General features: G+C 44.8%; 1 protein-coding gene across 1 annotated transcript; it reads left to right on the top strand.

Moving 5' to 3' along the window:
• The first annotated feature begins 6,064 nt into the window (after positions 1 to 6,064).
• LOC120841111 lies at positions 6,065 to 7,726 on the top strand. The gene is made up of 3 exons (XM_040211949.3): positions 6,065 to 6,572; positions 7,400 to 7,501; positions 7,665 to 7,726. Exons 1-3 carry the CDS (start codon positions 6,065 to 6,067, stop codon positions 7,724 to 7,726), a joined length of 672 nt encoding a protein of 223 aa, XP_040067883.3.
• The last annotated feature ends 3,816 nt before the right edge of the window (positions 7,727 to 11,542 follow it).

Here is an 11,542-nt window from a genome sequence, read left to right as displayed (position 1 = left end):
CGCGTGGTTCAGTCTGTGCTCTTGAGAAAAGATACCCATTACTCTCTAGTTGTTTTAAATGCCCCTCTTAACCAACTTAAAGTTGGTTAAGAGGGGTATCGTCAAACTTTGCCTTGAAAACTCACTCATAAAATCGTGCAAACTCCTGATAAAACAAGCTTCTGTGAACAAATTTTTCGCCTGTCATCAGCAGGATATCCCACTTCCTTATTAACATCAGTGGCGGATAACCTTCTCGGAGACTACAAAAAAGATGTCATCAGACAAAAATCAAGAAACACGTCAACTATACCCATAGTTGTGCCTTATATTCACATTGTCTCAGATTGTCTCAAGGAAGTGGCAAACAGGGTCAACATCGACGACATCTTCTCGGTTCCAAACAATCTTTCCAGCTTATGCAAAAAAGTGAACAATCCTCCACAACAACCAGCCAGCCGCACAAAAAAACACCGGACAAATTTCGTTCCGTGCACAGAAGGTGTAGTATATTCTTTTCTTCTTTCCTGTGGGAAACGATATATCGGCCAGACTGGGAAATGTTAAAACGATCGACTCTGCGAATACAGTAACAGCATAGCTAGAGTCAACTCAGGAGGTTTAGGCCTACATTGCCCAGATTGCGGATGTGTTGCACATCTAGATAGGTGTACAGTTCTCTGCAGAAGCGGAAGCCAACTAACTAGAGAGATAGTGGAAGCAGAACATATTGCCGGGTATGACGACTAATGTGTAAGCACTCCATCGCTCACTTTATCAGGAAAAGAATTAGCTTATCTTATAAGGTCATCTAATTAACTCACATGAGTTTCATTTAAATGGCCGCAGAAGAAAAAAGAAGCCAATATTCACGAATGTATCGAAAAGGCGTGGAAGAAAAAGAAGTGCAAATATAAATATAGTTGTGAGTCAGCGCTGTGTGAGTGTTCTGTCTGTCGTGATTGTGTCCCCAAGTGTGATTGTTTTCGTGGCCTGGTGGTGACGTGTGTTTGTGTGGATTCCCCACTTCCGCTGTTATTTTTGAGACATGGATAACGAACTAGCCCAAGCGGCTGTTCTGTCCAACCTTTACCTTTTATTTGCGGCTTCTAGTGTCACTTGATTACCGTTGAAAGTAAAAACATAAAAATAAAAATTGAAAAATACTAAAATATATTTTACGGCGGCTACGATAAAATACTATTTTGTTAAATCTAGGGAAGATGGGGCTAAGCTATAAGGTAACACTTGTACAAATCTTCTTATTGTAATGCATTTTAAATAAAACAACATGTATCGCCATTTCTATCTGTTTTTCGGTGTTATCGTGCAAATTTTCATATAAGTGTAATATACACCTCGAACTCATTAGGGTGTGTTTAATTCAAGATGTAAGACACTTGAATAACGTATCGAATCCAGCTTTAGTAAAGCGTTGACCATGATGATTCGATGATTTGACTGCGAGGAGGCGCAGTGTAAAAGCAAAACTATTTTAAATATCAACGTTTTGGCCCCCGACACCAATAAAAAGTATAAAAAATGCAATTTTGCCCAACGCACATATTCCCAAAAATATTGTTAATTTTCTTATTCTAAGCGATGCTATTCTTTGAGTTTTGTGAAAGGTTTATAATCTGTTGATTGCAGAAAAAAAAACTTGCCCAGATAGGGCAAATGATAAACGGTATTTAATGAAAACAAATACGGCACAGACAAACCGTAAATTCCAACATGCTGTGCTTTTTTTTCGTGGGACATTGGAAAAGTTCTGATCTATTCAATTTGTAATCTTACGAATGGATACATTAGATCTAAACTTTTTTATATGACTAGCTCTTACAGAAAGTTTGTTCAATGTTCTAACAAATGGGAGCCAGCATTCTGTCTGCCGGGGCTGATGACATCTTTCCGCAATTTTTCCAGGCGTAACTATGACCGTGGTGTAGATGGAAAAAAGAAGGTGCGTTTGGGGGTAATGGTTGTCGCTACCTTCACTTGGGACAATGAAATAAAAATAAAAAAGAGCGTTGAAATTTGTTTCCCAAAAGTGCTCGGACTTCAGTTTTATATACTAGACCCTTCTCGTTGCGGAGCCATACTTTGTAGAGGAAGGCTCTGCTCCACGCTCAAACTTCTAATTCTTTTGGCCCGTCGTAACAAATAGCGCCGGCAAATAATAAAATACTGCTGAAAATTTGTAGTACCGGAATGATGGGCATGACCCGAATTAATTCTTACAAACTCCTCGTCGGCGGCAGTGCGAAGGGCCCAAGGCACCTCATTGTTTATCAATACTGCGGTTCTATACGAAGCGATTGTTTGACGTATTTCCCAGTCACGGACGGAATAAAATATACCTCAGGAACGAAGTTCATCGCTTAAGCAAAGCACCACGGTAATGAAAAAAATGTACCTCCGCCATGTATATGGCCAGATCCTGACTACAGGAGTACGATAAAAATCAGATGGGCGCTTTCCATTTCGTTTCTACTTAAATGCGCAGATTGATGCGCCTACATACCTCACGTTTATTTCATTCAGCTGACCACACTCAGACCACAATATATTCTATATGCCGTACACGGATGCAACACATCAGCCTCGGTCCGAGAACAGAAGTCGTCACTGTTGACCACTTGTCAACGATGTCAAGCGCATTAGAAGACCACTTCTTACATCCACTCACTGATTTTGTTACTAGAGCAGGGTCAGCGTCGAACACGGCACACGGAAATCGTGCAACTGAATATATATATAGTGTCGTTATAACTCCGCACAATACAGCCTACCCATCCAATCAATGTTAATTATATATCCAATGGATTCAACGTATCCTCAGTGTAACACACGATTCGTTTACGTACGCCCTGTTGCATTAGACAATAAGTTTTCAGGGGCCGCTTTCCTGAGATAGTGAGAATTTATTAGAAAAACTTACGTATCATAAAATTCTAATAGATCGTCTTTGTTTAGTCCAGGGGGAGAAAGGTACACGAGTAAACTTAAAAATAACAAATATTTTTTAGCGAAAACAGATACAACCTCAATTTTAGTAAGCTTTTTTTTTTTTTTTTAATATTTATAGTGCTCGACTAACCGCTTTAGGATTTTTCCCTTTTCACACAAAGTAGAATCAACTCCAATGAATCGCGAAGCCACACAGCATACTTATAAAGATGAGCTCACCTGAAAAAAAAAATTACCCCAAGTTTAAGTATATATAACTAGAACCAAACACTTGTAAGTACGCTGCAAACGTGACGCCGTTATAAAAAGCACGAATGATGAATTTATTTTGGTTTAGTTGGCGGTAAATCTGCAACGCGAATGGCTCCCTACCTCGACCTGACGATTGCAGCAAAGTGTTTTACCATGTACGTAAAGCGATGTTTCACATAAAGGAAAACGAGTATACCAGCAGTCTAGCACAGCGCGGTGTTATATTCAGAGTACGAAATGAAATATAAAGAAATGCGAAGTGTGTCTGGACAATTGACCCATTTCCAGTTCGTTTGGTCACCATACACGGACAATTTATACAGTTACAACCCTTAATATTTTTGTATTTCTATGCCGGAAGAGCACCTTTTTCTTTCCCCGTTGCGTACTTTTTTTAGCGTAAAAAAAGAAGCTAAATATCTTCATTGAAGGCCAATGAGTGACCGGATGCACGGAGTGGAAGTGACGTTAGGGAAGAAGAGACAGACACCGGAAATGAAGTGTCCCCGGCTCTCCATTGAGTTGGAGAGTATCGGCCACATTTCCTAGCTTTTTTTTATTTATCTTGTCGTGACCCTACAGGTAATTTTGTGTCTATTATTATTTCATTAATATTTATTTCAAGTTTTATTTCTGTTATATTCACTGTAGATTTTTTTTATAATTGGCAGCTAATAATTTACACTCCTTTTTTTATTTGCGTGATGATCGTTAAACCAGCAACAATAAAGTATTCTCTAATAGGTGTCGGCGTGTACAATCAGCGGCAGTATGAGCTGACACAGTTTACCGCTAGTTGGAAAGGTAAAATTTGGATAGGCTGATTCTGGCCGGGTGAGCCATAAAACAGAGTGATGCATTGCGATTACGAAAGATCAGGCAGTCCACTCAAACCTTTTTTTACCAGTTTAAAGTGGCCGTGCAAATGTCTTGTCTAAGCATATTTCTCACTTTGCACAGGCTTGCTGGCACTAGTGGGGACACAAACTTACTCGCGCGCAGTACTACTCGCCAAAAATACTTCTGTATCACCGAGTAGTTTCAAGGAAAAAAAGCGGACCTTGTTTTGTTTTGTTTTTTTACGTCTCTCCGAAATACTTGGTGATGAGTGTCGGGGGATCGCGTTGTTGGAGTTATGCAGAATCCGACCACTAGAATTTTACCACAATGCTTTGATATATCCCCCCTGACGATATTTAAATGCGGCTCCTCTTGTGGTCACAAAACCTGCGTGAGCATTCAATTAGAATTTGTGATAATCAATACCTCGGCGTGGATTCGCGTAGTGGCCCGTGCCCGATTGCTCCGATGGTGGAAATATTCGAACCTTAAAATTTGTGGAACTCTGTGGAAGCCTTGGGAATCTGCTAACCTAAGGGCGTGGCTATGTGAAACATTGACGATTGTTCTGGCTGCGTATTCAGGAAGGTAACGCTCTTCGTTTTTTTTTTTAATTTCTTCTGCGACTGTTCTTGCGCCAAAAAAAAAACCAAAAAACTAATCTATGTTTCATAGATTATGATTGTGAAAAAAATATTTTTAAGCCGCATTTTCTAAAAGTGCAAATGTCCGCGTCGCCACTTTATGGTACCCTGATATGCCCTGGTTGATTTGTGCCGCCGAAACCTGAACGCCGCGGAAACCAGTCATTATTACCCGACTCTGAGCTATCGCTGTGCCGTAAGCATAATGAAAACAAAAGAAAGAAAGAAAACGGCACCGCATGGACATAAAACAACTGCGTCGAAGGTCGGCACGTATTTGTACATCGGTATCGTAAAACTGCAAACCTGGTACACGTTGATGCACAGCAATTGGGGGTATACAAATATGCACCTATCTAGCAACTCCCTACACCAGAAGTGTCGGGTAATATTAATTTTTGAGACTATAGCGCTAAGCGTGAACATTCACTGCGCATGTTACAAACTTCGAGAGCAGAGCGTTAGCAGGTTTTAGTTGTAGATTTTATGCGAACGAGGTGATTACAGTTTTGAATGTGTGACTTTTGCATTTCTGATTTATTTATGTCAAATACATGACTTTTTCAAGTCGTCTAACGACACTGTGTCACCAATAATTAATAACTGAACACGTCTGGAAATACGACAGCGTTCCTCTTGCTCCACAAGTGGAAGCTTTAGTTCACCCCCGCCGCCCCCCCCCCCTCCCCCTCCCTCCCACCGCTTAGCACGAGGTTTAAGTATTCCTCAGCTTTGCCAATTTAGAGATTTAATATGACGCTGAGCAAATCTATAACGAAAACAATACTTTTATTGTCACCAAACAATAAGTAAATTAATAAGCATTAATTATATATTGGACTTACAGTGACAAGAAGCCACCCCATACTACGCCCCCCCCCCCTTTTCCGTGCCTTAAAAGTCAACTGGATAGGACACATTATGACATTATGCAACAAATCCCGGCTAGTTAAAAAATTATATATATATATATATATTCTTACGAAGAGGAAGGAAACAAAGACGGGCAATCAGGCAGGGAAAAAGGAAGAAGTGCCCGATCGCCGGATCCCTCAAGTTCGAAGCACCCACCTCATCCTTCTCCTACAACCCTCCTTAATCGTCAGTAAATAAAGCATCTTTCACCGTAACATTCTTTGGTGGAGGTGCGGATCGGCCCCGACCTGGACACACGAAGCAGACGTCGCCAACCTCCCACCGACATGACTTCCAGTTCCGAAACACCACCCGAAGGCGCTCAAGCTCCGCCGCAGCCTTCACTGGTTATCGCCAAACCGCGAGATCCTGGCCTTTTCACCGGCACAGGAGACCAGGAGGTTGAAGACTGGATAGACCTCTATGAAAGAGTAAGTGTCCACAACCGCTGGGATGGCACTATCATGCTGGCGAATGTCATATTCTACTTGCGTGATACCGCCCGAACATGGTTTGAAACACATGAAGAGGAACTAACGTCGTGGGACCTCTGCAAAGCCAAGCTTCAGGACCTCTTCGGACGTCCAACCGGTCGCAAGCTCTCGGCCAAGCGAAAGTTGGCATCCAGAGTCCAAACATCGACCGAGTCATATCTGACCTACATCCAAGACGTCCTATCTCTGTGCAGGAAAGCTAACCCCGAAATGCCAGAAATCGAACGGATGGAACACATCCTCAAAGGCATCACAGATGATGCCTTCCAGCTACTTGTCATTAAGGATTGCTCGACTGTCGACGACGTCCTGAAAGAGTGCCGCAGGTTCGAAGCTGCAAAGACTCGCAGGATAGCGCACAAATTCAACCGTTTGCCAAACACCCCGGCAACATCATCTTGTGAAGACTCTGATACTAACGCAGAGCGCATCACGAAAATCGTCCGCCGAGAACTAGAGGCGATGATGCCCGCTGACGGTGTTTCCCCGTCTCCTCGCTCATCGACTAGCGAGTTATCCATCGCCGCCGTTAAAACTGTCGTTAGGCAAGAAATAGAGAAGTTCGGCGGCTCGCCGCGTCCAAGTCTTCGACCATCATTTGATCAACAGGCACAGACACCCCAATGCTGCGCCTGTGAATCTTCAACTGCGACGCCATCCTTCAGACCGTACGACCGACGTGATCCCGCCACGTGGAGGACCCCCGACAACCGACCCATTTGTTTTGCTTGCGGTATGGCTGGTCACGTCGCCCGCTACTGTCGAAATCGCTGGAACAACCGACAACCAAACAACCGGACGTTTCTACCCACCAATGACGGTCGTTATTACAATAGAAACTTCGCTTCACCCTCTGATGACTACCCAAGCCAAGATGCAACATTCTATCGCTCATCGCGGAACCCTCGCCCTCAGTCCCCGCGTCGCCGCCAATCATTGTCCCCACTCGTTCGCCGCCCCGTTTCGCCGTCCCATGATCTTCGATCCTCGGAAAACTGAACCATGCAGCTTCAGGAGGTGAGGCTGCATCACAGTTTATAGCCGCAAATCTTCTACAGAATATCGCCGCTACATCTCATAATAGACTCATGGTTCATATTGGCGGTATTAGCGCATTAGCCCTTGTCGACACTGGAGCCGCAATTTCCATAATGCGCGAAGACCTCCGACGACGCTTACGAAAAGTACTGACGCCACCTGACACGAAAACGCTCCGCGGTGCAGATGGCGGCATTATTTCACCTCATGGCATGTGCGGCGCTCGCATAATTGTTAACAGCAAGACTACCTTCATCCTTTTTACAGTCCTTATAACCTGTCCCCACGAGATCATCCTCGGCTGGGACTTTCTCTCCTCACATTCGGCCCTCATCGACTGTGCCAAAGGCGAGATTGAGCTCGATACCAGTGAGTCCTGCGACGTTTCTGACTCGGTTGTGTCCAGATTATGTTGTCTTGAGACATCACGCATTCCTCCCTTGTCTGCTGCCGCCATAAATGTCACAACGACCCACTCGATCCAAGACGGTGACTACATTATCACACCGAATATGAGCGTCTTGCTTGAAAGGCAACTTGCATTACCACACTGCGTCGCAACTATCCAAAGTGGTGCCACAGATTTATGGGTAGTCAATATTGGTCAGAGTCATCAAATATTACCGAAAGGTATGACTATTGCGCGAAGTTTCCCTACAATCAATTGTGTCGTCGCAGCCATTTCCGAGGAACAATCAGAAAGCACCGTCGCAACGCAACTATCGAGCCCTGCCTTGGCCAGCATTACAGCCATGATTGGTTCGACTTTGGACGAGGATAAGATCCATCAACTTCACGACCTACTTTCCGAGTACCACACCATCTTTGACTTTCCAAGTCGTCCTCTTGGCCAGACAAATGCAGTTACTCACCGAATCGACACCGGTACTGAACCTCCAATCCACCACCGTCCTTACCGAGTATCACCGAGCGAACGCCGCGCTATCCAACATGAAGTTAATAAGATGCTGTCACAAAACGTTGTCCAATCCTCGTCAAGTCCTTGGTCCTCTCCTGTCGTCTTAGTAAAAAAGAAGGACGGATCATGGCGCTTCTGCGTCGATTACCGCAAATTAAACAAGGTAACAAAAAAAGATGTGTACCCTCTGCCCCGTATCGACGATACTCTCGATTGCTTATATGGCGCTGAATATTTTTCCTGCATTGACCTACGCTCGGGGTATTGGCAGATCAGCGTCGACGAATCGGACCGCGAGAAAACTGCGTTTATCACACCTGATGGACTCTTCGAATTTAAGGTGATGCCCTTTGGCCTTTGCAATGCGCCAGCCACGTTCGAAAGAATGATGGATCGTCTCCTCAAAGGCCTAAAATGGGTAACCTGCTTATGCTACCTCGATGATGTAATCATTTTCTCTGACTCATTCTCAAAGCAGCTCGAACGTGTGCAGCAAGTTCTTGAAGTTCTTCAACAATCTGGACTACAACTCAACTCATCAAAATGTCGGTTCGGAAGTCAGCAAATTAAAGTCCTGGGACATCTCGTCGACAAAAATGGTATCCTCCCAGACCCAGAAAAAATTCAGGCAGTCAAAGATTTTCCCAAACCTCAATCAACGAAAGACGTTAGGAGTTTTTTGGGGCTTTGCTCCTACTTTCGCCGCTTCATTCGAGACTTTGCACACATCGCGCTACCACTGTCCTCTCTCCTCAAGAAGAATCAACCTTTCGAATGGCACCATCAACACCACTCGTCGTTCGGATATCTCAAGGCTGCTTTGACATCAAGCCCCATTCTTGGACATTTCGACGACACGGCACCCACCGAAATCCGAGCCGATGCCAGTGGTCACGGCATCGGAGCTGTTCTTGCGCAACATCAACTTGGTACAGAACGAGTAATTGCCTACGCCAGCCGCCTCCTTACGCCAGCTGAACGTAATTACACCATCTCTGAGAGGGAATGCTTGGCTGTGGTATGGTCAATTTGTAAATTTCGGCCATACCTCTTTGGGCGTCCCTTTCGTGTCATAACTGATCACCACGCGCTCTGCTGGCTGTCGTCCTTGAAAGATCCCATTGGCCGCCTCGGCCGCTGGTCCCTTCGACTTCAAGAATACGACTTTACCATCGTATACAAATCCGGAAAAATGCACCAAGATGCTGACTGTTTGTCCCGCTACCCAGTGAGCCCAGTCGATTCCTCAGATGACACTGAACTGCCTGTCCTTCCAATCTCAGACCTCCTCAACCTTGCCCAGGAACAACGCCGTGACCCAGCTCTGCGAGCTCACATTGAACATCTAACGTCAAACCTAAACCAGCCACCCTCAGGACTCTTTCGCATTCGAAACGACATCCTATACCGGCAAAATTTCAGACCAGATGGATTACCGTGGCTTGTAGTTGTTCCTAAACACCTAAGGATGACTATTCTCAACGAACTACACGACGTCCCTTCATCAGGTCATCTCGGTCTGCTTCGCACCTACACAAAGGTTAAGGAACGTTTTTATTGGCCGGGCATGTATCAAACTGTTAAGAAATATGTCTCCTCATGCGACCCTTGTCAAACGTCGAAAGAAACCGCATACTCGACCATCAGGACTCCTTCAACCACTGCACCCTCCGCTCAGCCCATTCCAGCGACTCGGAGTTGATTTCCTAGGACCATTTCCTTTGTCACGCACTGACAACCGCTGGATCGCAGTTGCAATAGACCACACCACTCGTTATGCGATCACCCGCGCCCTTCCAACCAGTACTGCTGTTGACCTAGCCAATTTCATCTTGGAGGACGTCATATTGAAGTACGGAGCTGCCCGAGAACTTCTCAGCGATTGTGGACGTTCTTTCCTCTCGCGCGTGGTCTCAGAAATCTTGCAATCCTGCTCCGTACGCCATCAAGTCACCACCGCTTATCATCCACAAACAAATGGATTGACCGAGCGATTGAACAGGACATTATCCGACATGCTGTCTATGTACGTCTCTTCCGATCACAGCAATTGGGACGCCGCCTTACCCTATATCACTGTTGCATATAATTCTTCACGCCACGACACAACGGGTTTTACCCCATTTTATCTACTCTTTGGCCGTGAACCTCCCTTAATGATTGATTCTCTCCTTCCACTTCAACCAGACGCTTCGCTAACAGCGTTCGCATCCGATGCAGTAAGTCGAGCCGAAGACGCCCGCCAATTAGCTCGTCTACGCACACTCGATTCTCAAGAGCGCCAGTGCACTAGGTATGACAGTTCCCAACAGCATGTTAGTTTTTCTCCCGGAGATCTTGTCCTTCTTTGGACACCGCAACGCCATGTCGGATTGGCCGACAAGCTACAACGTCGTTACATTGGACCCTACGGGAACTGCCACAAATCTACTGACGTCGCCTATGTAATAGAACCCCTCCATCAACAAAACGACGGACGCCGCAAACAACCAGACACAGTGCACGTGCTCCGTCTAAAGCCATACATCGCACCGTTGGCCCCGTAGCTCAGCGACGAGACGTCGTTTTCTTACCGAGGGGGTAATCTTACGAAGAGGAAGGAAACAAAGACGGGCAATCAGGCAGGGAAAAAGGAAGAAGTGCCCGATCGCCGGATCCCTCAAGTTCGAAGCACCCACCTCATCCTTCTCCTACAACCCTCCTTAATCGTCTGTAAATAAAGCATCTTTCACCGTAACAATATATATATATATATATATATATATATATATATATATTTGTTGAAAATAATATCGAACTCTCTGCATACTTAAAACGCTAACCCCTGTTATTACAGAGTAGTCAATTGGACGTCTTTTATTAGACTGAATAGAGAGGCTTGTACTTTACAAGCATTATTACCTCTCTTCATATACTGTCCTGTTATGATGAAACAAATATTATACATCTATAACGGACCCGTCGATGGGGGCCGATATGAGGATAGATCCCAAATGCATATTGAAAACCTCGAAATTATTTCACATTTTTCAACTAAGCATAAATAAAGAGTTGTTTCTTCCAAGTATAAAAAAAAAACGAGTCGCCAAAATATAAAAAAAATGAGCGGCTCAAGGCAATGCTACCAAACCATACATGATACATATAAATGCTTCAATGCCATACGAAACCTTAGTACCATAGTACCATTTCTTTACAAATAAGACGGAGCGCAGTAGATGCTAACAGATAATGAAAGCAATCAAAGACGTCATGTCGTTCGTTTCATTTCACTTTTAGGCGTAAGGTGTGAAACGCATAGGGCGTATTTGCGCCCGATTTGGGCCCTTCGAGGCAACACCCTCTAGACGAATGAAGACCCTCCCACCGCCCTACTCTTCCTCCACGTAACGTCCTTACGGGTGGAAGCGCCAGCTCAGCAATTCTACCCGAGCCCGGTGCCGAGCGTCCTCCGACGCGTTGATTGGACCCGAGGCCCAGCCTAGCAATGA

The sequence above is a fragment of the Ixodes scapularis genome, unplaced genomic scaffold (genome assembly GCF_016920785.2).
Source record: "Ixodes scapularis isolate PalLabHiFi unplaced genomic scaffold, ASM1692078v2 PGA_scaffold8__174_contigs__length_109621045, whole genome shotgun sequence".
In the NCBI taxonomy this organism is placed as follows: Eukaryota; Metazoa; Arthropoda; class Arachnida; order Ixodida; family Ixodidae; genus Ixodes; species Ixodes scapularis.
This window is presented reverse-complemented; position numbering and strand designations above follow the sequence as displayed.